Source organism: Centropristis striata, chromosome 12 (assembly GCF_030273125.1).
Source record: "Centropristis striata isolate RG_2023a ecotype Rhode Island chromosome 12, C.striata_1.0, whole genome shotgun sequence".
Taxonomy (NCBI): domain Eukaryota; kingdom Metazoa; phylum Chordata; class Actinopteri; order Perciformes; family Serranidae; genus Centropristis; species Centropristis striata.
This window is the reverse complement of record NC_081528.1, coordinates 27,240,734-27,267,950: the sequence shown is the minus strand read 5'-3', so window position 1 is coordinate 27,267,950 and position 27,217 is coordinate 27,240,734. Positions and strand designations below refer to the sequence as shown.

The 27,217-nt window shown below is 39.4% G+C and overlaps 5 protein-coding genes across 8 annotated transcripts; 4 read left to right on the top strand and 1 right to left on the bottom strand.

The window, feature by feature from the left end:
- The first annotated feature begins 2,487 nt into the window (after positions 1 to 2,487).
- Positions 2,488 to 6,563, top strand: rack1 (receptor for activated C kinase 1). Its single transcript, XM_059345498.1, has 8 exons — positions 2,488 to 2,711; positions 3,228 to 3,399; positions 4,546 to 4,693; positions 4,971 to 5,066; positions 5,249 to 5,359; positions 5,697 to 5,837; positions 6,081 to 6,191; positions 6,450 to 6,563. The coding sequence occupies exons 1-8, from the start codon at positions 2,603 to 2,605 to the stop codon at positions 6,513 to 6,515; spliced, it is 954 nt and encodes a 317-aa protein (XP_059201481.1). The 5' UTR covers positions 2,488 to 2,602; the 3' UTR covers positions 6,516 to 6,563.
- A 441-nt stretch (positions 6,564 to 7,004) lies between these two features.
- On the top strand, positions 7,005 to 11,031 carry nme5 (NME/NM23 family member 5). Its single transcript, XM_059345499.1, has 5 exons — positions 7,005 to 7,392; positions 9,439 to 9,644; positions 10,414 to 10,514; positions 10,606 to 10,724; positions 10,859 to 11,031. The coding sequence occupies exons 1-5, from the start codon at positions 7,255 to 7,257 to the stop codon at positions 10,931 to 10,933; spliced, it is 639 nt and encodes a 212-aa protein (XP_059201482.1). The 5' UTR covers positions 7,005 to 7,254; the 3' UTR covers positions 10,934 to 11,031.
- A 940-nt stretch (positions 11,032 to 11,971) lies between these two features.
- hnrnpaba (heterogeneous nuclear ribonucleoprotein A/Ba) lies at positions 11,972 to 15,690 on the top strand. 3 transcript variants are annotated; one of them, XM_059345496.1, is made up of 9 exons: positions 12,017 to 12,170; positions 12,612 to 12,841; positions 13,236 to 13,404; positions 13,489 to 13,647; positions 13,720 to 13,851; positions 13,960 to 14,050; positions 14,185 to 14,337; positions 14,447 to 14,529; positions 14,967 to 15,690. In XM_059345496.1, exons 2-8 carry the CDS (start codon positions 12,627 to 12,629, stop codon positions 14,512 to 14,514), a joined length of 987 nt encoding a protein of 328 aa, XP_059201479.1. In that variant the 5' UTR covers positions 12,017 to 12,170; positions 12,612 to 12,626; the 3' UTR covers positions 14,515 to 14,529; positions 14,967 to 15,690. The 3 variants fall into 3 exon arrangements, with proteins under 3 accessions (XP_059201480.1, XP_059201479.1, XP_059201478.1); XM_059345497.1 differs by lacking the exon at positions 14,967 to 15,690 and having other exon boundaries at positions 11,972 to 12,117; positions 14,447 to 14,532; XM_059345495.1 differs by lacking the exon at positions 14,967 to 15,690 and having other exon boundaries at positions 14,447 to 14,532.
- Positions 15,691 to 16,147: 457 nt separating this feature from the next.
- Positions 16,148 to 20,441, bottom strand: phykpl (5-phosphohydroxy-L-lysine phospho-lyase). The gene is made up of 13 exons (XM_059345494.1): positions 19,865 to 20,441; positions 19,644 to 19,762; positions 19,375 to 19,534; positions 19,228 to 19,302; positions 19,055 to 19,142; positions 18,851 to 18,967; positions 18,646 to 18,728; positions 18,338 to 18,563; positions 17,816 to 17,970; positions 16,960 to 17,049; positions 16,714 to 16,847; positions 16,501 to 16,546; positions 16,148 to 16,231 (listed from the first exon to the last, which is right to left on the bottom strand). The coding sequence occupies exons 1-12, from the start codon at positions 19,921 to 19,923 to the stop codon at positions 16,524 to 16,526; spliced, it is 1,329 nt and encodes a 442-aa protein (XP_059201477.1). The 5' UTR covers positions 19,924 to 20,441; the 3' UTR covers positions 16,148 to 16,231; positions 16,501 to 16,523.
- Positions 20,442 to 20,486: 45 nt separating this feature from the next.
- On the top strand, positions 20,487 to 26,773 carry LOC131981274 (protein FAM53C-like). Of its 2 annotated transcripts, none has more exons than XM_059345492.1 (5): positions 20,487 to 20,549; positions 22,587 to 22,837; positions 22,950 to 23,010; positions 23,105 to 23,937; positions 25,263 to 26,773. In XM_059345492.1, exons 2-5 carry the CDS (start codon positions 22,754 to 22,756, stop codon positions 25,533 to 25,535), a joined length of 1,251 nt encoding a protein of 416 aa, XP_059201475.1. In that variant the 5' UTR covers positions 20,487 to 20,549; positions 22,587 to 22,753; the 3' UTR covers positions 25,536 to 26,773. The 2 variants fall into 2 exon arrangements, with proteins under 2 accessions (XP_059201475.1, XP_059201474.1); XM_059345491.1 differs by lacking the exon at positions 20,487 to 20,549 and adding an exon at positions 20,584 to 20,739.
- The last annotated feature ends 444 nt before the right edge of the window (positions 26,774 to 27,217 follow it).

The following is a 27,217-nucleotide window of genomic DNA, read 5'->3' as shown; positions in this document are numbered from 1 at the left end:
ATAGATAGTCTTGCCATCTGAAGCCTTTGATTTGGGTTAATCAAACTGGTGCTGTACTCAGGGATAGCACTGCTTTGAGCTATGTTTTGCAGGTATTGTTTACCAGGCTTGCCTCTTTAGCATGTTAGCATGAAAACATTTTCTAGTTTGTAGTGAAAATACAGCTGAGGCTTGTGGATCAGAGTTTTGCAGATATTTGGTCATCCACCAAAGTACTGGAAATAACAAAAGTTATTTTATTTTCACCTGAGGAGGAAAGATATGTCTGTACGTAATTTAACGGCAATCAGTAGTTGTCAAGAGATTTCATTAAAAACCAAAATGTCAGAATCCATAAATAACCAAAACAATGTAATAAATCCAGAGAAATAAATTTCCATGAAATCAATCTGCTGCATTTTGCTGAACGTGTTGATCAGTTCCTGCCGTCTGCAGGGTGCTGTTGACCTCTGACACCCTGTGGAAAACTCCAAATCAAAAGAGCATTTCATTACTTTAAATGAAGTCAGCACAACACAATACAACAGCAGCAGAATGTTTCTTCTCATCCAAATTTAGGATCGTTTTGACCAGCTGGCTCAAATATGCCCATAAGAAGAACAGACATTGGTGTGTTAGCCATTAGGCCAATTTAGCGCGGCTTATTTTATGAATCCTATCTAATAAATGCAGAAACATTTTCACAAATCATTCTCATATGTCCTCCATCGTTACAGCTGAATGAGCTCATTGTTTCTAAGACTAAACAACATGTTACATTATTGGTTACAGTTGATGAGGATGAGAACATTGGAACAAAGACACATTAACATCTGCTTTAATTGTTTACAGCTACTATGAATTTCATGTTTAACTTAAAATAAAACTAGCTTTAAATTAACAAATTACCTTATGTTTGTGGTGCAATGTTTGTGAGTATCGTATTGATGCCATATTTGTTATAGTCATTGGCCATCAAGAGATTCTTTAACGTCTTTATTGCATACATCATGACTAAGTTTAAACTGGAAGGGTTCTCCCCCCAAAATAGATTTGAATGCAATGCCATCATTAATTAGCTATTATAACTTTATTCATACAGTTCAGTATCCACTACATTTAGCTGAAAGCTTTAGTTACTTTTCAGGTTGAGATTACAACCTGACATTAAAAAAAACACGATAAATATAAAGTTATTTTAAAATGTTTTAATTAAACCTCATAACAGTATATTAAGTAGATAGATTAGCCATATCTTGACAAAATTAAAATACTGCTTTCATAAATGCATCGATACAAAAAATCTAATAATATATTTAGAATATATTTAACAATCTGAGTGGGTCCATTCAGCATAAAGAGTACTTTTACTTTTGATACTTTAAGTACATTTGGATGCTGATACTTTTGTACTTTTACTTCAGTAAGTTTTGAATGCAGGACTTTTACTTGTATTAGAGTAATTCTGCATTGTGGTATTAGTACTTTTACTTAAGTAAGGTATCTGAATACTTCTTCCACCACTGTCCAGGATAAAGAAGGGTTATACTTAAACTAATTTATAAACCAAGTTAAAGAGGGACATTTGCATGAGAGCTTGATAGTTGTCAATTTATTCCAACTTCTTTAGTTTTAGGAGATGTATTTTGACTTCCATGGCTCTCATAAAATCGTTTTATGTACATTTGAATGACTAAACATGTTACACACTTTTGTTAGCACTTATCATTACACTACTCACCATAGATTTTATATAGGCTAATCTAAAGATGTCTTTACATTTTTCATTCAAACGACTACCTTTTTTCCTGTAATTTATATTAACCACTCTTGATTCTATTTTTGCCGCTGTGACAAGTGAATTTACCCATTGTGGGATCAATAAAGTAGATTCTAATCTAATCTAAAGGTGCATCTCAATATATTAGAAGAAAATAAAAACACATTATATAGGTCCATTACACACAGAATGAAACATTTCATGTCTTGGTTTATTTAATTTATTCTAATTATAACGACTATGGCTTACGTTTAATGAAGACAGAAAATTCAGTGCCTCAAAAAATGTTAATAGACTATTGCAAAAGACCAATTTCAAAAAGTATGTTTGATATGGAAATGTTGGTCTCTGAACAGTCTGTCTATCTATATGCACTCAATACTTGGTTGGGGCTATTTGACTTGAACTACTAAAAATTGACTTTTTCATCATATTCTGTGTTGAGTTGAGATGCACCTGTAATGTTTTGCTGCAAACGCAACATATGTAGGAGAGCACAATGTTTACAGGTTTGGTTAATTAAAGACGCTTTTGAATCAAACGTTTTATCAAATGTGTTCAACTGCAACAAATACTTCACATAATAGTGTTACTTAAGAAAAAGCCATTAATTGTAGTCCTGTTCGGTAGGCCTACAATTATGAACCGACAGCTCAGTGTCCATCTTTGATATGAAGTCCACATTTCCCAGAATCCTTTGCGCGCTAACCCCTCATAATTTTTGCATCCGGGTCTGTGCTTCCTTTTTCCTCTGTGCCCTGATGCGATGAGGACCTAGGTTTTTCTGGACTTCAGAAAAATCCGAATCCATCCTTGTAAAAGGCACCACCAAACCTCGCCAAAATGACCGAGCAGATGACAGTAAGGGGGACCCTGAAGGGGCACAGTGGATGGGTCACCCAGATCGCAACGACGCCAACATATCCCGACATGATTCTGTCGTCGTCCCGAGGTGAGGCTTCCCCCGCCGGCTCCGCCAACATGGCTAGGTTAGCATTAGCCAACTAGTTGGTTTGCGGCCGTAACGTAACGTTACAAGAAACTACGATGCTGGCGTGAGTGACACATGGACTATACACTAACAACCACTAATGTGTGTAATTGTTTTATGGTTTTCTGCTTTAACATATACTGCTCCAACTTTGGGGAAAGACGCCGGTTAGCCAAACTAGCCAACAGCGTAGCGTCATCTGTAACTTGGGCTCAGAGACGCACATTACACGTGTAATAACTATATCATGTAAAAGGTGTAGGTTAAGTATAGTTTCATGCAATGTGTGGGTCTGGCAACAGTCCCGCTTGACCATAGTAGATTGAGTATGCTTACTGGTAACTAAATGTTTGACAGCTTTCATTGGAAATAAACTCGGAACAGTGACAACACTGCATGGTTGTTTTAACATCAGCTGCTTGCAGAATTCAATATGGATGTAGAGTTAAATATCCTGGGTGTCTTTGTTTTTTCCAGACAAGTCTATCATCATGTGGAAGCTGACCCGTGATGAAACCAACTATGGCATCCCCCAGCGCTCCTTGGTGGGCCACTCTCACTTTATTAGTGATGTGGTCATCTCCTCAGATGGGCAGTTTGCCCTGTCCGGTGCCTGGGACCACTCCCTCCGCCTGTGGGATCTCACCAAGTGAGTACAGGTGGTCTTGAGTGCTGTTCAGATGTTTGGGTTTCAGGTGGTAATCATTTTCTCCTTAACGTAGATGGGATTGATGTGTCCATTGAAAGGTTAAGCAGAAATGTATTTTTATTACTCCAAGGAATTCAGGATGAACTTAATCCAACCATGAGTCTATAACTGCTGCAAAAACAAAGCTCCCAATATATATTATACATATATACTGCTTTTTCTATCATACTATGTCATTAAAGTTTTTTTAATATAGCCAAGTGGCAAGTAAGTCTGTATAACAAATCTCTTGACCTAGGCCTGGTGTAGCTAAGCCACATGAATCACAAATGACAGAAAAAAGACAGTATTTGAGTGAAAAGAAAACAAGATCTGTACACCAATTTCCTCTTTCCTGTTTGCTCTTATTTCTTTCTCAGCCATCCCACTAGCAGGGAGACGTGGCTGTATATTCTATTGCTTCTTTGACTTGTAGTTGCTTTGCGTCATCTTGGACTCTCCATGGACAGAGCAACTTAGTGGCATATAGTCTTACTCACTGGATGTAGACTTTGTATATAAGCCTGCCATTGGTCTCATCTCTGAAGTTACATTCTCCCTCCCATTTTCATTGTAACCCACTTCTTAGACCGTTCCATGTATGATTGATGTATCAAGAATGGTGTCAGTGGCCGTCTTTCTCACACAGTCGGTTAAACCAAAAGATTATACATTACACCTGTATATTCTCTAGCATTTACTTATTTACAATCAACATGCATCTATGCAACTTTTCTGTCAGGATACTAATGTGTATTTATTAGCTGTATGCCTCACTGTGGAAGTGACTGGGCTTCTTTTGTGTAAGGCAACATCAGGCTTTACTTAAACATTGCTTTTCTAACTTTGTAAAACAAAATGTAACTAATGCATACATTTACAGAATTATTTATTGTTAAAAAAAAAGACAAATAATTGAGTTGGAAGATCAGCCCTATTGTCATTATACCGATCCTGCTATTTAAGTCAGTATTGGCCCAATATCAGAATCGGTGCATCTGTTCTATGTGTCTAGATTTTGGATAAGTAAACCGGTGTAGCTGCAGTGATATAAGAAATGCTTCCTTTTGCTATGAAACAGATTTGAAGTATTTGATGTTTCCCCAGTGGCACCACCACTCGCAAATTTGTTGGACACACCAAGGATGTGATGAGCGTGGCCTTTTCTGCGGATAACCGCCAGATTGTGTCTGGCTCCCGGGACAAGACCATCAAGCTGTGGAACACTCTTGGAGTCTGCAAGTACACCATCCAGGTGAGCTGAACTTTAAAAGATGTTCTGCTTTGCCATGCTTAAATGTCATTCAAGAAATGATGCAGTGACCATGGTCATGTGGGAGTATATAGTCTAGGTTTCATGTTGCTAATAAACAGCCAACAAATAATATATGGTAGACAGACAGATCGGTTTTCCCCACCTTGCTTGATTTTAATCTGGCCATTAGAAAAAACAAATCACTAATGTTGGGTAACCAGAGACTCTTGCATAGAAAATACATGTGTACTAATCTATTTACCACTTCAATTTGCAGGAGGAGGGCCACTCTGAGTGGGCTTCTTGCGTGCGTTTCTCCCCCAACAGCAGCAACCCCATTATTGTCTCCTGCGGCTGGGACAAGATGGTCAAGGTACATTGTTCCTTTTGACTTCTCTCACAACTGTGACTTTGCAAAGTGATTAGGAAAAACTGGCTTCTATTACCTAAACCACACTGATAAAATTTTGGGGGGTTGGTGAGGGCACAAACCGTACTGCTTTGTTATTTATCCTGCAATAGTTGTGATGAAGTCTTCCTTCACTTTGCTCCTAGGTGTGGAACCTGGCCAACTGCAAGCTGAAGACCAACCACATTGGCCACACTGGCTTCCTGAACACAGTGACTGTCTCTCCTGATGGCTCCCTGTGTGCATCTGGTGGAAGGGTGTGAAATATTTTTTTGGTTCTTGACTGCCACTGAATTATTTATTTTTTAAATCTTTCCCAACTATTCTGAAGCACCAGTTTGAATTGCAGCAGGTTTCAGCGGTGATGTAAACTTCCAATGCCAACTGTATTATTTGATGATAAAGAGGCTGTTTCTGAGCGTTCCCTGCACTTAAAAAGTACATTGTGCTGGTGCTAAATGATTATAAGAAAGTTAAGCAACTAACTTGTCCAGTTTTTAGCTGGTAAGCATCATGTTGCATTCTTTATTGACTTCTTCTTAATTGATTGTTTATTCAAATCTTTATTGAAGCACATTTTCTCTTTTAATCCAGGATGGCCAAGCCATGCTGTGGGATCTGAATGAGGGCAAGCACCTCTACACCTTGGAGAGTGGTGACACCATCAATGCCCTCTGCTTCAGCCCCAACCGTTACTGGCTGTGCGCTGCCACTGGCCCCAGCATCAAGATCTGGGTAAAATACTTTATCCTAAATATCACATCTCATGACCAGTATACTGTCCATTAAAGTGCTGCAGTGCAAAGAGCAATGACGAAACTTCCAATGCCAACTGTATTATTTGATGATAAAGAGGCTGTTTCTGAGCGCTTGTTGTGACTGTCAATTGTGTAAATCATTCTGGATTAGATTCCCTAATTCGTCTGTTGCTACTTCTAAACAGTTACTCAATACACTCCCTCTTTTCTTCTCATTTAGGATCTGGAGGGCAAGATCATTGTGGATGAGCTGAGACAGGAAGTGATCAGCACAAACAGCAAGGCTGAGCCCCCACAGTGCACTTGCCTGGCCTGGTCTGCTGATGGACAGGTAAAATGCACAGTACAGATGTCTGGCTATCCAACTAATTGTGATACAAGTATTTATCCCCGGTGATTATACCCATTCACTTTTAACTCTGATGTCTAATGGTGACAGTCCTGCAAATATGAGGGGAACTAGACACTTGAATATTCATTTTACTATAATACTATTTAATATTTGAATATTAAAGGCCTAACTGTAGGACTATACAATTACATATTATAAGTGGACTAATAAGTGTTACTATATCCCTCTTTCTTACAGACCCTGTTTGCTGGCTACACTGACAACCTGATCAGAGTGTGGCAGGTCACCATTGGAACTCGTTAAGAACTTTTCGTGGAAGCAACTTTGAATTAAAGACTCTTTGGAAAAGAACGTGTGCCGTCTTGGTTTCAACCCTGTCTATCAATGTTTTATTATTAATGTTTTATTATACATAAATGTTTTACCACTAAAATGCTATTCCAAACTATTTAATAACAATAATGGCAATAATGATATATGAAATGAAGTAATCTTATTTTATACACCTTGTATTAAGAGAGGTAGGGACACCAGTGCACTCCAAACCTCAATTATCAAAAGAAATGCTAATTAAATACTTACCGTAATTAAAGTTTGATTACATGAAGCCATAAAAAAAATTGGCAATCATAATGTCATGTCACTTGGTTTATGTCAACAAATTGAGTAAAGTATAAACAATCTTTTAACATTCAAAGTCTTAAAGGTGAATTAGTGTTATGCTCCGTTAATTAGAAGACTAATGGGTGTGGTTTTTAGACGAAGCGACAGGTTAAAAATTTGTTTTTTACGTCATTATTTGACCTGCTTGACTCGCCGTAGCTTTGCAGTGGTTTCCTAGGTAACTCAAAACACAAGATTGTTTTTAGTTTAACAGCTAGCGTCACTTGGATATTTACTAGCCACGCAGAATGTCGAATGCAATCTCACTGTTAGTCTAAAGTTAATTGGTGCCTAAAGAGTGACGTTTAAAGGACTGACTGAAAGTAACCTATCGTATTTTCATTAGCTGAAGGGCTAATGTTACACGTGCGAGTGTAGCATGCAGGGCAAGATGGACCAAACTTCACAAACTCGCATCTATGTGGAGAGAACTCTGGCCCTTGTGAAACCTGATGCCATCCACAAAGTTGATGAGATTGAGGACATTATCCTCAAATCCGGCTTCATTATCCTGCAGGTTGGTTAAAATGTCATTGAAAACATAAGTGATATGATATGAACGTCTGTAAACTATAGGATCGGCTATCACTGAGCTGTAACGCCTCTGGAAGGCTATCATATTGTGTATGTGTATATATATATATATATAAAAATAAGGAGACTTATTTTTAGACAAATTGCAGTAGAGAAATGCAAACCATTTTTGAGGCAACAGAAACCATTGAACAGCTTCTCCACCAGAGTGTGCTAGAAGTGTGCTCAGCCCTAACCGCCTAGCCCCTTATTCCTTTACGACTTAACTATACGCATATCTAGGGTATCCTTCGTTACAACTTGATCTTGTCGGGAAGATGGGGAAATAACGATCCACGTTTAAGCTACATTTTAGTAAGGAAAAAAAAACACGACAGACATGACCATTTTCAAAGGGGTCCCTAATCCCTTGACCTCTGATCAAGATATATCCAAAAGCCTCCCCTATTTTATGCTTATACTATTCAGTTTGAGGCAAAAAAAATAAAAACATTCAGTTTTTTATATCATGCAGTACAAATCTTTTATTTTCACATTTATTTATGCATACTGGGGTCCAACATTCTTGGAATTGCATAAAGTGTGTATGACTGTAAATCTGTGATTTTGGTGGATTAACTGGACCTAATTTTATTGATGTGTGATGGTGTTAGTCCCCATAGTAGCATTAATTGTAGTTTTTTTTTTAATTTGCCTTGTTATGCTAGGTTTACACCAAACGATTTACCCAGTCCCAGACTAAAAACTGAAAGTCTTTAGTAAATCTAGGAGTCTTACTGGAGTCACAGCGCGCTCCCGTCATCCCGATCGTTAAGTGTAAGGTAGTAATCTGCGCTGTTTCATATCAGTCTTTTCCTAGTCTTTGGTTTGCGATCATATCAAACGTGTTTGATATTATCGCAAGTCGCAGTGACGGAACACAATCAACAACCAATAGATGAGCAGACCGGCCAGTAAAACCACTTCGACAGGAAAAAGTTACATCACAATAATGTTAGTAAGCTCAAGCCTAAATACAAATATAGTAATGTAATATATTTACGACCACAAGCGGGATTTTGGGGGCGCTGTTTCATAGTAAAAAGAATAGTAAGCAGACCCAGTTAAAATGTATAAATAAATGTATACATAAATAAGTAATAAATAATTGATGATTAATGTGTGATTAACTAAATGAAAGTTGATAGAGCTGATAAGTATAATTATTCTTATTAAACAAATAAATTAAATATAATTAAATAGGACATAAATGTATATCATGAATTCTTTTCTAAATTTTCCTTTCCTTTATTCTTCCTTATCTATTCTTCTTGTCTATTTTTACTGTAAAATAGTCAACTTTTCATGTCAGAAAAACAGAAACTCCTTTTCAGCTTTGTGAGGGCCATTTTGTGGCGTCTTCTTTTCTTTTCTTTTTTTCCAACACAAACCACTGCACACACAAACATTGCATGGTAGGTAAAAAATGCTAAAATAATCTAGTTGTAGTCTTGTAAATAGTGACCCTGCAAGATTCACAGTCTTTGTAGGATCTCAGTCTGAGACTAGGCTGGGACTAAAAACTCTAAACACTTGTCTTCAGATGTGAGCAGGTGTGAGCTGATAGTCTTGCAGGAGTCTTTCCAAATCTTTCAATCTCCAAGTCTTCTGGTGTATAGGTAGCATTAGTTGCATGAAGTGCAGTTGTTGTTTTTTTTACTATACCACAGGGATCATAAGGGTTTTTCTGGTGTTCAAAGTGTTGGTGTTTTAATGTGATATTTTGGGGTATATTTTTCCCCCTCATTTCTCAAGTTGAAAAAAAGGTTAAAAATATTTTGAACCAAACATGTTTAACAAATATTGCTACAACAACTTATGAGATGTAATTGGGCATGGGAATGGCCTTCATATATTCTATGTGACATTGTTTACCTGCTATCTCCTCCGTAACATCCACTGTCCTCCATCCCCAAACCTGAAAATATTAAGAGAAATGCTCCCCAGTTCACATTTCAATTAAGTGTCCAATACTTCATTCCTGTGGCAGAAGCGGAAGCTGCAGCTAAGTCCAGAGCAATGCAGTGACTTCTATGCAGACCAATATGGAAAGCTCTTGTTTCCAAGCTTGACTGCCTTCATGAGCTCTGGCCCCATCATTGCCATGTCGCTGGCCCGCAAGAACGCCATTGCCCACTGGAAGTCTATCATAGGACCTGTCAACAGCGCCAAGGCCAGAGAAACTCATCCAGGGTGGTCAGTGTGTTACCTCTACAGTAATGAGTCAGTCTTTTGTTTTGTTGTGTGCTTCTTCTATGGTACATATGATTTTACGATACAATGTATCACAATGATGGACATTTTGTCTGATACACTTCCTTGAAAAGCTGATGGAAAGTACATACATACACTAGGGTGTACCCTAGACTGTATGTCTTTATAATCAGTCTAAGGGGTTTACACACAATCCAGGACTGTGATCTATCCCGTTAAATCATGCTAGATAAGTTCGCACTGATGCATCCAATGTCTCCATAAAAAATAGTCCAGCAAACTTTTTGAAGTATAAATTGCTCCCTCATAATACACACTCTGCATGTGTCTCATATATTAGTGTGTGAACACATCCACATTCAATCTCACAAAACTTTAATATGTATTTGATATCATGGGGCCAATGCTGTGGTCAGACAGACTAGACAGTAAGTGATGTGTCAAGGATGTATTATATTAAACAAAAAAATAATGTTAGCCAAACATGCTGTTAACAGTACATTTTCTTAATGGTTTTTAAAAAGCAATTATAATACTTTCCATGATGTTTATACACTGCAAAAGTTTGATCAAGGAGCAGTTTAGATATTTGCTCATACATAACAGTATATAACTGATAGTGACCCTGTCTCTATTATGGCATACATTAAATAGGTCACCATGCTTTGTGAGTTTTCATTGCTTTTAATGTAAAGAGGGAATGTCAACCCTGGCAGAGATATTTATATGAATGTGATATTTTTCCCTCCAGTCTTAGAGCAAAATATGGCACTTCTGACCTTAAAAATGCACTCCATGGCAGTGAGTCATTTCATGCAGCTGAAAGGGAGATCAAATTCATGTTCCCCAACTGTAAGTTATTTAACTACACATACTGTTGTCTGTATAGAAATGTAGTTTTGAACACTTATGACTGTGTGCCCATAATGCTTTCTCTCTGCAGCTGTAATTGAGCCCTTTCCTTCAAGAGAAGCCATCGATGAATACCTGAGCCGGTATGTAAACCCAACTCTGCTACATGGACTCACTGAGCTCTGCAAGCACAAGCCACATAACCCCTGTGTAAGTATTCAATGTGCAATAGTTGAATATTAATGGATATTCCTTACCCAGTTATTTAGTGCTGTTACTGTGTTGTTTGCTGACATTGAACTGAAACACCTTTCTCCATTATCCTGAACTTTTGACTTCAATAGATTTGGCTTGCCGACTGGCTGATCAACAACGATCCAAACAAGCCTCAAATATGTGATGGAGCCATTGTGGAATAAGCAGAATGACAACAGGGGAAAAATACATAATTTAGGTTATTTTTTAAGAAATTCATCTGTTCAGTACTTTGAGAAAATAAAGTGTATTTTAAGCACTATTCATCTGTTTTGTTTGCTTTCTAGTAAAGTTGGCCTATGGATAAACTTGTTCTTTCTTTAACACTTTAAGGGTGTGACCTAAATTAAAATTAAGAAAGTTTACATAAGAACACATACATACAACTGGTCCTTAAAATTCAGTAAAAAGAAAATGTATTTCTTTTCTACAAAGCACACCAGCCCACTATGGTTGGATTTGATTTAATAAGCATGATTGTACAAATAAAATGGATGAGCTGTATGACCTGAGTTGGACCAAAGACTCAGCATGTCCTGGTCTAATTGCTTTGACCAGCTTCATCTGGAATTGGTTCACAAAGACAAAATGTATTATTTTCAAAGTACTCAAGGGTAATTAGGACCTATGGGCATACAGCTGTGACCTGAACAAAGTCAGTGGTGGATAGAAATAGTTTGGTGCATGATAAATCAAACATTGTATTTGAACTGGAAAATGGGATTTACTTGATTATTTTATGGTGGTTTTTTTTAGCCTATTTTCTAAAAAATAACGTTAATTTTTTTCTTTCTAGTTGTACAAAAGTCACTAAAAGAAAATCACCTTCATATGGGCCCTTGTAGGCTACACATAAGTAATTATCAATCATTAATGTTCATTCAGAGATACCGAGATCTACATTTTTCACATACCGTCCTTTAATTTTCGGACCCTTGACTGGACTACTGTTGCATTTTACAACATTTTTTGGCATTCACCGCAATTCACAGCGCAAGACAGTCAAAACTTATGAATAATGGATTGAAACATTAATATACATAACAGTTGCAATTTATCATATTCTTTAGAAAAAAATAGCCGGGCAGGGAACAACTCCTTTTTTTCATTCGACGCAGACAGGGTACTCGGAGTTCCTTCCTGTGTGTTAAGGGCGTGAACATCTTCTGTGAAAAGAAAGAGACGTGCATGTGATTGGTCAATGCTATAACAGGCAGCAGTGATCATCCAATCAAGTGGCCTCTCTGCAGAAATGGCGTTTTTTTTCTGCCGGTTCTAGAAAACCAACCACGAGTTGTCGTCGTGTGGGAGAATCCATCTTGAAGAGAGCTCTCCGGTTGTGTGACCAGTAAGCAGGTTTTCGTACTTGTTTAGTCTTGGTTTTTTTCAGTATTTTGTCACGTAAGTACTCTGAATATTGTAGTCTTTTCGCCGTTTTTCTGCTAAATGTAGTTAAAATATGTGTTAATACTAGAAAATATTGGCCTACAGTGCGGCTAGCACGGCCTTTGCATTACGTAACTGCGAATTCGAGTTGTACAGTCCAGGCTTGGTTTATCAGTGTGATGCAGATAGCTACACTGCTTTAATCTGTAGCTCTACCAGAAGGTTACTTTAACGGCTAGGCGGTTACTATGTTGTGGAAATGAACGTTGCCCTGTTGCTATTTGCTGGCAGTCTGCAACAAATACGACTTTCTATGAATGTATGGAAGGCGATCGTGCCGGCCAAAATGGTGGGAAATGCATGCATTGCCACCATGTAAATGGCGAAGCATGTACGGCATAGCGGTTATATAACCAACGCGATTTAGTTTAATTTGATGCATTTTTTTCTCTTTAGGTATAATAACCTAAAATGTCTGAGACAGAGCAACAATATATGGAAACATCTGAAAACGGCCACGAAGTCGAGGATGATTTTAACGGAGCCGAGCTCACCGAAGAGGGGAACGACGAAAGCGCCGTGAATGAGTGCGAAGAGGGCGCAGGGCCCGACGCCGACGGGAACTCGCAAAACGGTGGGACAGAAGGCGGCCAAATCGACGCCAGCAAAGGAGAAGAGGATGCAGGGTAAGTTTATAAATTGTATGATGAAATTTTGTTTAACGGATATATATAATAAACGCTCGTGGTTTGCCATGTTTCTTTGTTCAACCGGCCTTTGTTGGCGCCATATGCAGCGCGGAGGGGGGATGGGCGCTTGAGCAGGGATCAAATCTAACATGAATGCTTAGCAGTAACCATTGATTTGAGCTTAATGAAAAAAAGGCGATTTTCACTAAAATGATCTAATTTGATTTTAAGGTATAGTAACTGTAGCTTGCCTTTCAAAGTCAACAGATGTTCTGGAACAGTGTGTACATTTACACCCCCCTCCTGCTCAACACCACCCCCACGGCCATATATAAAGTAGCGGGGCTGCCTGTAATGCTAAACATGTCCCTTTCCATTTCTCTGTGCACAGGAAAATGTTTGTTGGTGGTCTCAGCTGGGAAACGAGCAAGAAGGATCTTAAAGATTACTTCACTAAATTTGGTGAGGTGACAGACTGCACCATAAAGATGGACCAGCAGACAGGCCGGTCAAGGGGATTCGGCTTTATTCTCTTTAAAGATGCAGCCAGTGTAGAAAAGGTGAGCGGGGAAGTAATTGTATTGGAGCCAGAATAGTTCTGTGTTTATAAGAAAAGCAATTTAAACAGTTTTTTTTTATTTTAGGTTCTTGAGCAGAAGGAGCACAGGCTAGATGGCAGAGTGATTGACCCCAAGAAGGCCATGGCTATGAAGAAGGATCCAGTCAAGAAAATCTTTGTGGGTGGCCTTAACCCGGACACTTCAAAGGAAGTCATTCAAGAGTACTTTGGGACTTTTGGAGAGGTACGATATTCAATACACTTGTCAATTTATTAAGTATTGGACTGGATCCAAAAGTGTTTTCCTCTTGTGTAGGTTGAGACCATTGAGCTTCCACAAGATCCAAAGACAGAAAAGAGGAGGGGATTCGTATTTATCACTTATAAAGAAGAGACTCCCGTCAAGAAGGTTATGGAGAAGAAGTACCATAACGTCGGTGGAAGCAAGGTAATTGCATGACACACATTCTGCATGCGAATGAAATTGAGTATGGTGTAGTCAATTTTGAAATAAGTTATTTCACACAATGCAATGTTGTCTTCTGTTGTGTTCTAGTGTGAAATAAAGATAGCCCAGCCCAAAGAGGTCTACCAGCAGCAGCAGTATGGTGCCCGTGGATATGGAGGACGCGGCAGGGGCCGTGGAGGTAAGCACCTTTTTTTTGTGTCTAGCAAAATATGGTTCTGTACACCCAACCATAGATTTTAATTTTGTGCCGAGTAACTACCTTGGTCCTGTGTGCTGGAGAGTTGTGACAAAGGCCTCACCTGTTGTTTCTAGGCCAGGGCCAGAACTGGAATCAAGGTTACAACAACTACTGGAACCAGGGATACAACCCGAACTATGGATACGGACAGCAAGGCTACGGTGGATATGGCGGCTACGGCAACTATGACTACTCTTATTACGGCTATGGGGGTGGCTATGATTACAGTAAGCGATAAGTCCCCCCAGGGAAAGCAAAAAGAATGAGAGAAACTTTATTTTCTTGGTCCTCCTTGTTGTACAGAAGAACTCAGTCCCTTTTTCTCTTGTCCTCCAGACCAGGGCAATACAAGCTATGGGAAAACTCCAAGACGAGGCCACCCGAATAGCTACAAGCCATACTGATCACACGTAGTGCAGGTATGCATTTTTGCATCATCCGTGGTAGTATGAGAACATAGCTGTAACCATTGGTGCCTTTTTGACCCCAAAGATCTCCATCTACTCTAAATCCATTCAAGCATTGTGGTGGGGTTAGGGTAGGCCGTGTTGTGGGGTCTGTGATCATTAAAGATGGATTCATTCCACCTGTCAGCCATCTTAAGATGCATCTCTACTACTTGATCAATAAGGGTTGAGTTGGTGGTGGTTGAGAACAGGATTAAGGACCGTTTCACCTTTCACCAGGGTGCTAGGTGTAATAGTTAGCGGTCGTGCCCCCTTCCCCCCCCAAAAAAAGTGTGTCTGTCCATTCACTGACCTGTCAAACTCATTCATGCACCTGTCTGTCTTTGTGTAACTGCATGCCATATTTGGTTTATTCTCAGTAACGTTAAGCACCGTGTTTTTCTCTTAAGGTCTAAAGTAAATAAGAAAAAGAGATCCATGGTCTGACCACAACCAACATGGGCTCTGGCTTTTCCTTTGGAGTTGGCAGAAATTTGGACTCATGCTCCATTTGTACAGATCAAGTGAGGAACTGGGGAAGCAAATGTCACTTTTCCACTTTTTATTTTATATTGTTTTGTGTCCATTTACATTTCCAGTGATGGAAGTGTTATTTTTACTGTACTTTTTGGTACCTTTTTGAATCTAATGTATTGTATGGTTGTATTTTTACATGTCTACTGGATTTACAGATGAGCAGGAGCAAGAGCTTTTAAAGCTCACAAATAAAACAAGTTTTCTTTTTTTTTTTTTTCTTTTCTTTTGGTGTTTCTAGAACTTTAGTTATTTTCTCCCGTGCTGAATGTTGGATGCGAGTTGCATGGCTTTCAGATGTGGGGTGAGGCAAATAAGGGATTTAAACTAATCAAAGGGTTCATTGTAAGCGTATAAAGTGAATGTTTGCAGATGGCCTAGTAGACGAAGACAACCAGCATATATATTTTTTTTCTTTCTTTCTTTTGGCTTTTAAGGAGATACTTCCCCCATCATGTCTGCAATTTTAAGTGGCTTTACTAGTGTTATTCAACTGAACGCAAGCCTGTTAATGTAAAGAGGGCACTCCCTCTCTCACTGGATACTCATTCCTCTAGTGTCTTGGGCAAATTGGTAGAAATAAACTTTTGGTTTATATTACACATGGATCCTTTTGTTATTATTTGTAAAGTTAATGTTAAAATGTTTTGTACTGTTAAATGGCTTGCTTGTTTTGTCATGAGTAATGTTAACAACTCTACGGAAGCTGTGGGAGAGAGCTTCACTACCTGCAGGATAACTGGCTGAGTGTTAATACCCACCCCACTAGATGTGAAACAGCGGTACTTGAGCATTTTTATGAATGTGACCAGGAGTTAAAGATAGTTGTCGGGTAAGTGCTTATCTCAACCACATTGTGTATTGAGAACATGTTGCTGATCAGTGTTGTAATATGGGGCTAATTTTAAATATTGCTACTGTGGGTCAAAAAAAAGTCCAGGTTTTAAAAAATTCTTACATTTTATTAGTGTCTTGATTTAAAAAATAGAACATTTGAGGCAGTTCATTCATGTCACATAACAATCTTGTTTGATGAGTCTCAGGTGGTTATGATGTGCTGTAGCTGGCATAATGAAAAATATAATAACCTGCAATTGGATGAATTCATTGAAGTGATGCCTTTTAAAATGGCTCTGAACACCTGGGAAAGAAAAAAGTACAATGATAAACTTTCATATAAAAACCTACAAATATTAACTGATACGTCAGTCCAAAGTCTATTTCATAAAGTCCCCACAGTAGTTGGTGCTGAGTGGAAGGTGGCAACATGTTCTAAGTGACTTGAATAAACATGTTTGATATATTGGAACTTCAAGTACAGACATTCACATCTCTACCTCTGAACTTTATGAATGTGACCATCTGACAATGTCTGATGCAATTAAAAGCTTTTCTACAGGTTTGACAAACCTTAGATGTCTTCCTTTTCCAGTTTAAATGTCACTGGCTTCCATGTCTGTGAGAACAAGACAATTTAACAAGTTATTTTAAAACCAAAATATAAATGTGGGGTCTTAAGTCTTTATAGACATCTTTCACAGTGTTCAACCTTATTGAATGCTTTTTTCTCAAACGATCCTGAAGCAGCATCTGTAAACGTAAGGTGGTGTTTGTGTAACTAACCTGTGAGGATGCGGTCGATACATTGTACCACCAGCTCTGCATCCTCCATACTGAAACACATGGGAGGTTTGAACTTCACAACGCTTTCCCAGGGGCCGTCTGTACTGGCGCAGATTTTATCCTCTTCTTTTAATCTAATGTTAAAGTGACAATTACCAATCAGAGACGCATGCACAAAAAAATAAGTTGTTGGTAGTGTGCATTTAAACTGTAACATAACTGATGTATTGCATTAGAGTCCAGTACCTTTTCACCACCAGTGCTGCTGTTTCTGTGGCAGGAGTCTTCTGCTTCCTGTCTTTAACCAACTCAAGACCTACAAACAGTCCAACACCTCTGTAAGAAAAAAAAAATGGATACAAATAATTATTAAAACAAACTCCAAAATGATTTAAGACACCTCAACATTGAATCCCATTAGTTTTCAGATGTTTACAGATTGATTTTAAAGCAAGTCCCTGCATGCAGTTCTGATTGATGTAAATCAATATAGTGCATTTGTTAGTTTGTAAGGCAGTGATAAAAATACTTGATTAATTAAATATTGTTTAATGTAGCTAGAAGCTTGCAGTGGGTATGTGTTCAAAGTAAGTTATTGCTGTTTTTATGTAATCTTTTCCCTCCTCCAGCTGTGCTAAGTATTTTCAAGACAGGAAAACAAGCTCAATTTTTGACTCTTGGCTAAGAAAAAGCAAATGCCTAATATATGCCCTTTTTACAGAATTTAATGTCACAAGAAGAAAAGCACAGCTTTAGAGTGAAAATCTAAAAGTAACATTTCATTGATAACACCTGTGCTTTTCCTACTATGACAAGTTGAAATGTCTGCTCTGAAAGGAGGCTTCCATAAAAAATAACACTTCTATTTAAGTAGTTTGTTTAAGGATATACTGAATGCTTAAAATTCCCTTACAATGTAATATCCATCCAGAAAAAATGAGTGCAGAAGAGTTAATAGTTCTAAAAGATGTTCCAGCACAACATTTGTAAGTCAGAGAGCTGTAGATGGAGCTCTGTACACACACACACTGACAAGATGTCTCATCAGCATCCGCCTTTATGAGTGTTATGGGCCTGAGTGCACTAGTCAATGCATCCTTACCTGACATCGCCAATTACTTGATGTCTTGTTTGTAGTTTTTTGAGCAAATCTTTGAGATGCTCTCCCACCCTTGTGGCGTTTCCTCTTAGGTCCTCTTTTTCTATCACATCAAGTACGGCCAGACCAATAGTACAGGACACTGGATTCCCCCCAAACTGGATGAAGTTAGAGACAACAATTTTTTATCTTGATATATGCATTTAACCAGGGGTAGTGCAAACTGATTTAAAAATAAATGTTATTTTTAAAAATAATTTGTTTTGCTTAAAAGCATAAGTCAATATATTATATTATAACTTATGAAGAACTGTTCTCACACAGTGGTAAGTGATCAATATAACCACCACAAGAAAATACACATGGAAAAACATTATTTTTGATTTTTTACCTAAAAAACACTTACACCAATACCATGATTTATCTATATGGTGTAACAAACAGGCATGTGTCTGGCTGTCTCTGAAGCTGGGAGATATCAAGGGAGCCTTTATTCATATTGTGTTGAGGCCAGTGTATAGTCACCGTATTGAAGTATTCCACTCCATTAGCTGTGAAAGCTCCAGCTATCTCTGCAGTGGTTGCCACACATGCCAAGGGATGCCCATTGCCCATTGGTTTCCCCATTGTCACTATGTCAGGACAGAATCCGTCCCCCTGCAGCTGGAAAGCCCAGAAGTGACTCCCCACACGTCCAAAGCCTGTCTGCACCTCGTCCGCCACAAACACTCCACCAGCTGCGCGAATGTGTCTTGCAACAAGATGCAACATGTCATTATTGTTGTATATTCAGCTAAACGAGAACAGGATCTGAAAAATGATACATCACTTACTCTGCAACTTTAGCTGAGTATCCTTGGGGCAAAATGATTTGTCCTCCAACACTTGGCAATGATTCAGCAAAGAAGGCAGAAATCTAGTGAGAAAAGGTAGTTATATAAGTGTCATGCATCAGTCATGTATTTTACAGCTTTATGCAATATCTGTAGTCATGCATGTTACAGATTTCTTTTCAGGCTGCAAAAAAACTTAAACTACCTTGCGACCTTTCCCGTGCACCTCCTCTATTAGATCTTTTACAGTATCAGCATATGCTTGGCCAGGGTTGGGGTGATCCTCTCTGTACATGCCTCTGTAGGTGTCTGGTAAGGGTGCCTAGGAGGATGTGACACATTCTCTCAGATATGCAGGAGTCCACTGCCATCACCAGTTTGTGTAATAATGGACATTTAATTTACACACCACATGAACCCATTCTTTCTGTCCTGCCAGTTTCCGGAACTTGTAAGGACTAATGTCGATGAGGGACATTAGATGCCCATGGTATGCACTAGTGTAAAAGGAGAGTTCATGGTAATTGATGGGCAGGTGTATTGTCAGAGGGTGAATGTGTTGCAGTTGAACAGAATACTTACTGGTCAAGCACAATGACATCCTCATGTTGAGTGTACTGATGTGCCAAGCGTAGGGCAAGATCATTGGCCTCTGAACTGCCAGAAGAACAGACGTAAAATCACTGAAATGGCACTTCAGGAATGTATGTGTGTGAGAGAGTTGCTTACCCAGAGTTGACAAAGTAGAAGACACACAGTTTCTCAGGCAGGGTGGCAGCCAGGCGGTCTGCATACATTATAATGTTGTCGTGCAGGAATCTTGTATTTGTGTTCAGGAGGTCCATCTGTGCCACTGCAGCCTGTGTAATGCTGGGGTGACAGTGGCCCACTACAAAAGAAACAGCACTGTATGTTACTAACACGTATAACTGTGTAACAAACTGTGTTTTATAAAGGTAATAACTTTGAACTATGCACTGGGTTATAAAACGGTTTACCATGATGAACGTTACTGATGCAATCCAGATAGCGCTGCCCATTTTCATCGAATAGATATTGGCCTCTCGCTCTCACTATTTTCACAGGGTCATCTGAATAAAATAGTCTGCATGACTGCCTGCGATCAAAGAAACAACTACGTGTCAGCAACTTTTTTGCGCGGACACAATATGTCTATCAAGAAAACAACACAATGCCAGTCAGTTTCAGTTTTACATACCCGATTAATCTCTTCCTCATTGAGAGAGTTTCTTCTTTCCTGATTTTTTGGAATGCCATATTCTCTTTGGGTTCTCTCTGTGCGTAACACTAACAACTACTGAACATATGAAGGAAGAGCTCCGCAATGACAGTGGTAGTTGTAGTTTGGGGTTATTATTTTGCCAAGTCTGGACATCGACCGCGCATGCGTCCATGCTACATTTCTGGGTTCACCTAGGTTAATCTTCTGCATGAAAGTGTAGCTGTTACTCTATTGCAAATATAGACCGCCTTTTAAATTGTAATGGCATTATTTTTTATTCTATGTATTAAAAAAACAAAACAACGTTTTAACGTCTCTAAAACACTGTTTGGTCCTATTGGTTTGGTCAGCTTTGATTTCATGCTGTCGCTTTATTTAGAAGGGTCCAAGTGTGGGACGGGATAAAGACGTCAAAAATAAGTGCAGCATTTTGTTGATAAAAGTGTTGTTTGATTGGTAAAACCAAAATGAATAAATATCATATTGGAAAATGGTGTGCTTTATAGAGTATCGCGGGATTTACACAAATGCGATGTTTGAGGCAGTGTCTTCAAAACCCCTCTGTATTGGTATGGTCCAAAGGCTATAAATACTCCGCTATACTGCTCTCTATCCGGTGCACTGTGTGCAGCTTCGGTTGCTAAGGAACCATTGAATGCAGGTAATACATCAGGACAGCTGTAGCATGCTAGCTTACAAACAGACTGCGCAACCAAGCTAATGCTACAACTAATTATTACATTATCGGCCAAAACGCTGACTTTACCAACGCCCCTTTTAATATAGTAGTCTAACGAGTCATAGCTGCAACCGAATACAATGACAAGCCATTAACCGGTAGCAGAGCAAATGTAAGCCAACTAGTAGCGTTAGTCAGGACGTTTGTTATCCTGTCAGCTAGCTAACAGCACCGACTGATAACTTAACTGTTCCACGGGCTGCATCGTGTTGCTGAGCTAGCTTACTATATACTTATGATCACCAGCAAAAGTCTGTATCCGATTGAGCCAGTAAATCTAGTCCGGCGTTAGTAAGTCTTACATTGTCAATGACAACCCGTTGTTCTGCAGCTAATGTAGAAGATAGCATCAGGCTTTTAATTAGCTAACACAGAGGGTTTTTTTAGATAAGGGCAAGCTGTGCGACACTGCCTTCAACTTATTTGTTCATTTGCATATTAGACAAGACGGAAAGTATCCACAGGCAAGAGCTACTTGGTTAACCTAACTTAATAGTGCTTTGTGCTACATGTGTTCGCTTGTTGTTATGAGGTTATATCATTCATTTGTTTTAACGTCAACATTAAAGTTTGAAACCAAGATTGAAGTGATGTCAAAGTTTTAAATCAGCTGGTGTTTTACAGCACTGCTGTTGGCTGTTTCTAAGCAAATGGAGTCAGTGGGGTGCTGAGTTTTAAACAGTGGCTGCTGCTCCAGGATGAGGTTCAGCCTGTGCCCCTGTGCCGGCGAGGTAGCCTGTCTTCTGGCATGTGGAACGAGGCTAGCAATGTAGCACCATGTTTGCCACAAGGAGGAAGGCCCTGGAGGCCACATCCAACAGAAAGTGTTAAAACCGTCTCTTTTAATGATATTGTAGGAGTGAAAAGCTATATCAAGAATTTTGATTTCGATTTAAAACGCATAATGAAAAGTTGGTACTGTTTAACCTTGTATGATTATGTTGTATAATGTCTGGTTAGGGTATCAGCATTAGTTGTGCACTTGTTGTTGGGTGCTATGCGCTTTTACATGCTAAAATGTCATGTTCTGTTTTAATGAAGTGGATAGTGTTTATATTGTCTTTCTGTATTAGTTTCAGTTTGAAATGTACATGTTTGTGCTGTGCAAAAGTTTGCTGGTAGTGCAGGTTAATCCTTAAATTTTTGTGGATAACTATTAAATCCTAAAAGTAACCTCAGTGCTATTTGCATGCAAAGGATATATCAAAGGAATCTTGTATAAAGAAAGGGGCATGCAGGCCCTGTGGCCCTCTGCACTCTTGGTACATCACACCATTTTGGTTTTGCGTTGGTAATATAAACCCTTAAGACCTGGTCACTGCTCTTTGTCCCCATTGCAAAGATACTATGGCATGCTTCCAACCCCTATCCCCATTCATTTTTCACACACTTCCCCCATCCTTGCCCTTTTCCTCTTTCCCTCCCCCTTCCATTCACTTCAAAACTCACAACTCTTTATTGGACCCAACTGGCTTTAACTGCCATGGTTTTGCCCCAAAGGTTTTCACTTCCAACATACTCAATTTCTTTTAAATTTCCTAGTCCATGTTTGTAGTTCCTATAAGAAATGGCCATGTCCACTGTGCATGATGGAATGTGAAGTGTTTCTTTGTTCTGTCTCCATGTCCATGTGTGCTCTCTGCCTTTGTGAACATGAACTTCTGTTTTTCATGTGTGAATGATGAGGCAGCATGCATATCCCAGCCTGGGTCTTGTGTCGTAGTATGTTGATATGTGGTCAATACAAATTTTACCAGGAATAAGGCCTTTCTGCACCATAACAGCATGTTGGAGGACAACCTGCAGTGGCAGATTTTGCACTCCTATCCAGCCTAATGGATCTGCCTTGCCATTTATAAGCTATTGTTCAATGAAGTGCTTTTTCTGCAATGATTGTGACCAGATTCAGTTAATCATTGACATTGTTTCACAAGGATCCCTTCTGATCTGTCCCTCTAGGTGGCAAAGAAATGACCGTGGCATAGTAAGAAAGCTGGTCAGTCTGGCTGGTTGAGGTGTGAGGGGGGACACCACAAACCACGCCACGATTCTGACTAAAACAATTTCCACTGCCCTCGGTAAATCTCCTCCATCTCCATGTCTGTCCCCGGATCGTAGCTACAAATATGGTGACACTTATCACAGAGCAGCTCCGTAAGCAGAGTTTGGAAGAGCCTTATTACAAGGCTTTCTCATTCAATGTGAATGTGGTGAGTTGGATATAAAACTAAATCTTGTCCTTTTGTTTAAGGCCATTTTTCTTTGTACTTAGTTTTATTGGTTCTGTTTTTTTTAATTTAAGTTCTTATGTTTCTGTTTCAGTCATTACCTGTAGTGGGCTCCAGTCCCACTGTCTCGTGGAGTGCTTCTAGATCAACACAAGGCAAGTTCATTGATTTTAAGTACAGTTTTTGCAACATTTTGGTGCTGAAATCAGCAAAGTCAGCAGTTTCATGACTTTCTTTTGGCGTTTTCAGAGACCAGCTCAGCTACACACCAATCATCCAAAGCCAACAATCTGGATGATTCCTGTGGATTAGACTCCCCATGGCCTCATTCCCACTCTGGAGAACATCTCCAGAGACCAGAAGTTTCTTTTTCAAGCAAAGCTTTCCAAAGCTCACCTCCACCACCACCTCCAAAACGCCACTGCCGGTCCCTCTCTGTTCCAGAGGACCTGTCTCGGTGTCGCTCTACCTGGCATCCTAGTGCATCCAAGGTTTGGACCCCAGTCAAACGTGGGTGCCAAAGTGGAGGAGCATCTAGTTCAAGCTCTGGAGCCAGCTCTTTGCCACTTTGTGGTCCTAGTTCCTCTTTCACCTCTTCCTCCCTACACTCATCTTCTAGTCCTACCTTCTTTAGCTTAGCTCTGTCCTCTGACTCCCCATTACCATGGAGCTTCTCATGGGACCCCTGTGACAAACTTAAAGGAGCCTGTTCTGCCTCCTTTGCTACTCCTTCCTCCTGCTCTTCCTCACCAGCCCCCCTGGTTTCTCATTCAGTGCTGCAGCGGCGCTTCTCCCTCTCCCCTGTGCACATTCAGGATGCCTCTGTGGTGCTTCTCCCCCCGCAGCCTTCCCCTGCTTCTGCTCTGATGTATGGCTGCTCTGGCATGGAACACCCAGCCCTGTCTCCATCTCCCACTTCAGCCTGCAGCACGCCATCCTCCTCTAGGCGCGGCCTGCACCCAGCGCTCCCGCGATGCCACTCGCAGCCCTGCGACATGCGCAAACCTCGCCTGAAGAGGCGCCATGACCCAGATGTTCTGCCCTGCCCTAGGCCAGGCCTCGACTTCAGTAAGATGACACAGGTAAGCAAGAAAGTTATTTTGGGCCTTCAAGGTAGGAAGTTTCTGTCATGTGTCTCTTTGATGCACATATTGAGATTATCAGTATGTAATCAGCAGGCCTGGATTCACTTGTGCCCATGTTTTCTTTCTCGGATCTTGGAGTCCAATAAGAGGCCTCTGGCCCCCACACCATTCACTTTCTCCATTTCAGACTGGTAATGTTCTTGATCATTAGTGAAGAAGAAGGTCCCCAGAGCTGTTTCCATAACCATGTCTCTGTCACATGTGCATGCTATTTTGTAAGTGTTTTAAGCTGCAAATTTCCCATATCCATTCAACCATGATGCACTTTACTGAACACATGTCAGGCCAAAGATTGACCCATTTTTAATTAGACCCCTGTCACAGGTTTCCCTGGTTGCAACTGCTTAGTACAGCAAAACTCACATACCACTTTGCCGTGATATGAGAAATTTACAATGGCTCTTTCAGCAAAATCTATAAATGCAGACTTGTTTTCTGACAATGTGTGGAAAAAAAAATAATCGTCAAATATTTGGCAACAATATATCACTGAGACAAACCACCCTACACACATAAAGTTGGGTAGCTAGAAAACTGCAGTTTGCTTGCTGGCCCTCCTGGGGTAATATTCATGCACCTCTGTGTATTCATAAGGGGAATAATAATTTCTGTGCATGCACAAAGACCGAAATATGGGTAAACTTTCTTTCTGTCAGATTTGTTAAGACTCTCATGCACCTGATTCTATTGTATAAATATTAACTTAATTAACTTAACCGGAAATTAATGTAAAAATGCACTTAAACATCTGTTTGTATATCAGAAGTTGTGCCCTGCTACACCATTCATTAGATAAGTCGGTGAGAAATACGGCAACCATGTCACATTGGCACAGTCCTCAAACACTGTCAGAGCAGCTGTCATTATGCAAGGCTGAAGCTATCTTGTCTCTTTACCACTGAAAAGCATCACTGCCAGGAAATCGTAAACGGCATCATTATGTTTTAAATGTCAGATGGATGATTAATGATTCATATAGCGCTCCTCTTTAGCGCTCCTTTTTAAAGAGACTTTACAATTAACAATGGAATTCAGTTAACCTTTACCTAACCAAAGAAACAGGCACTGCTGTCCATGTGACTTCCTGTCATTGCCAGTTTCATTTGGGTGTGTATCCTATAGATGGAGAGCCTGGTATGAACCTGATGATTCAGCTGCATTAATGGGCATTTGACTGGGCCTGGGTTAAGTGAGGTGTTTGCCACATGCTAGACTTTTGACATGATAATATGTTTATCAGTACACTTCTTTCTCCTGTGTAGATTGGAAATCACGAGAGCCTAATGTGTGGTAAAGGTGGCTGCATAGTTCCAGGGTCTTCCCAGGCAGAGCAGCACTCAGCTTTCTCCCCTGCTGAGTTCCTGGGACGAGCCAGCATTGGGCCACTAAGTGAAAGTGAAGAAGAAGAAGAAGAAGAGGAGGAGGAGGAGGAGGAAGAAGATAAAAGAAAAAGGACTGCAGTAGATGGGGGGCAAAAGATTGTTTTTGAAAGAGACTGCACAGAACTGGACTTGAACCTTATAGAAGAGAACTGACCTCTCCTTGACGCTCTAAGTGTGATTACTGCATTCATAACTATGTTAAGCACACCTGTAGGCTTTGTCCGCTCTTCTGGCAGAGTCCTTGGGAACCTGCTGCCCTCCTAAGGCATATGTCCAGAGTTCATAATCAAGAACCAAGCAATTAGAAGCTAATATCAAATTACAACAGTATGATTGTAAGCTAGTTCACTATTCAACAGTTCACAAAAATGTCACAGTGCCTGACTATTCAACACTCCATAGGAAAATGTGCATGAGCAAATAAGCTAGTTTTCATGCACACAGAATTTTGGCTAATATTTCATATTGATACAAGTCTTAATTTGCATTAACCACTGGTATGATATTAATATCCTTACATATCCTCATCAAATAACACTGTATACTGGAGTAAGAAGAATGTGCTTAGTGTTTCTGCATTTCCTTATAAGTAATTTAAATACACATTGAAAGTCAATAAATTGATGGAGTATAGGTAAGCATTTGGACATGACTGTATGTGAGCTGTTAAAGGTGCACACACCTCATAGTAATATTTGAGCAGCCCAAAAAAACATAAGAATAGTGATCTTTATTCAGTATAAATGCTCTCCTGTGTGTCAAACGGGTTACATTCCAGATTTCACTGCTATTTCTTAAATCCCTTACAGACCCTAAAGACATGTCTCCATCTGCTGTTGTTCTGTCACTGATTAAGCTTGTCCTTTTTGGAGTAACTACATCATCAAAGGGAAGATTTTCTTGTTATAATGAAAGGACAGCTTCCCCTTTTGTTCACATATTTCTTTTTTCTTTTTTTTAGTTTTCTTAATTGCTTGAACATAGACAGACTTTGTCAATAAAAAATACTGATGATACTGTAAACTGACCATGCCTTAAGCTTAAAATACAGAGTTCTTGGTGCTCTGGTCTTCTTTTCATAGCCAGACATTTTTGCAATCTCCATTTGCGCTGATTCAGATATTTTTGAACAGGTGGCACATGCACTATAATAGTCAATTGGATTGCTGAATCGATGCTGCAGCTGGACACCATAGGGCACAATGTACTGGACAGTGGTTAGAGTGAGTACGCAATTGCCACAAGGAGGAAGGCCAATTCTGAGTGTATGTGACAAAGGTGGTAGTGATGCAGAAGCTTTGGTGGCCTTTCAGAAATGATTTTTCATGTGTTTTCAGATGGAAATATTCCTGTTGCACAATTTATGTACAAATAAAATTTAATAGAGAATATTTTTTTTCCCAAAATGTGTCTTGTCTTCTTTTCACAAATAATATACCATGCTTGTAGGCAAATAATAGCACATCAGTGGCTGATTTAGAACAGAATTGTGACACCTAGTGGCTGATTTCATTATAATTATGGAAGTACGTTCTAACTTTAATAACAGCCGATATCATCATGACGTTGATGTAAACACATTTCTGTTTTGTTTTTTGAGGGAAGGGGGGTGATAACTGTTCTCCAAAAACCTGAAATACATATTAGTTAAAAATAAAAGAAGTGTTGAAAGCATGGCCGCTACTAACATTTCTATGTAACCCAAATGTATATATGTATCTCTTTTGTTTTTTGTTTTTGTTTGTTTGTTTGTTTGTTTTTCTCTCTCCGATGTGATTTCCTTTTTTATTTACCTAGTTTGTGTCGGTGTCTGGATGTATTGAAATTTGCTTGGG

What these genes read in the sequence shown, in the direction of transcription:
- rack1 (XM_059345498.1), top strand. Translation starts at nt 2,603, where the DNA reads ATGACCGAGCAGATGACAGTAAGGGGGACCCTGAAGGGGCACAGTGGA. An exon ending in TGTGTGCATCTGGTGGAAGG is followed by an intron (nt 5,360 to 5,696) that starts GTGTGAAATATT and finishes CTTTTAATCCAG; the next exon opens with GATGGCCAAGCCATGCTGTG. An exon ending in GCCCCAGCATCAAGATCTGG is followed by an intron (nt 5,838 to 6,080) that starts GTAAAATACTTT and finishes CTTCTCATTTAG; the next exon opens with GATCTGGAGGGCAAGATCAT.
- nme5 (XM_059345499.1), top strand. Translation starts at nt 7,255, where the DNA reads ATGCAGGGCAAGATGGACCAAACTTCACAAACTCGCATCTATGTGGAG. An exon ending in AGAGAAACTCATCCAGGGTG is followed by an intron (nt 9,645 to 10,413) that starts GTCAGTGTGTTA and finishes TTTTCCCTCCAG; the next exon opens with TCTTAGAGCAAAATATGGCA. An exon ending in ACAAGCCACATAACCCCTGT is followed by an intron (nt 10,725 to 10,858) that starts GTAAGTATTCAA and finishes TGACTTCAATAG; the next exon opens with ATTTGGCTTGCCGACTGGCT.
- hnrnpaba (XM_059345496.1), top strand. Translation starts at nt 12,627, where the DNA reads ATGTCTGAGACAGAGCAACAATATATGGAAACATCTGAAAACGGCCAC. An exon ending in ATAACGTCGGTGGAAGCAAG is followed by an intron (nt 13,852 to 13,959) that starts GTAATTGCATGA and finishes GTTGTGTTCTAG; the next exon opens with TGTGAAATAAAGATAGCCCA. An exon ending in ACGCGGCAGGGGCCGTGGAG is followed by an intron (nt 14,051 to 14,184) that starts GTAAGCACCTTT and finishes TGTTGTTTCTAG; the next exon opens with GCCAGGGCCAGAACTGGAAT.
- phykpl (XM_059345494.1), bottom strand. Translation starts at nt 19,923, where the DNA reads ATGGCATTCCAAAAAATCAGGAAAGAAGAAACTCTCTCAATGAGGAAG. An exon ending in ATGAGGAAGAGATTAATCGG is followed by an intron (nt 19,763 to 19,864) that starts GTATGTAAAACT and finishes CTTTGATCGCAG; the next exon opens with GCAGTCATGCAGACTATTTT. An exon ending in TTCTACTTTGTCAACTCTGG is followed by an intron (nt 19,303 to 19,374) that starts GTAAGCAACTCT and finishes TTCTTCTGGCAG; the next exon opens with TTCAGAGGCCAATGATCTTG.
- LOC131981274 (XM_059345492.1), top strand. Translation starts at nt 22,754, where the DNA reads ATGGTGACACTTATCACAGAGCAGCTCCGTAAGCAGAGTTTGGAAGAG. An exon ending in TGCTTCTAGATCAACACAAG is followed by an intron (nt 23,011 to 23,104) that starts GCAAGTTCATTG and finishes TGGCGTTTTCAG; the next exon opens with AGACCAGCTCAGCTACACAC. An exon ending in ACTTCAGTAAGATGACACAG is followed by an intron (nt 23,938 to 25,262) that starts GTAAGCAAGAAA and finishes TCTCCTGTGTAG; the next exon opens with ATTGGAAATCACGAGAGCCT.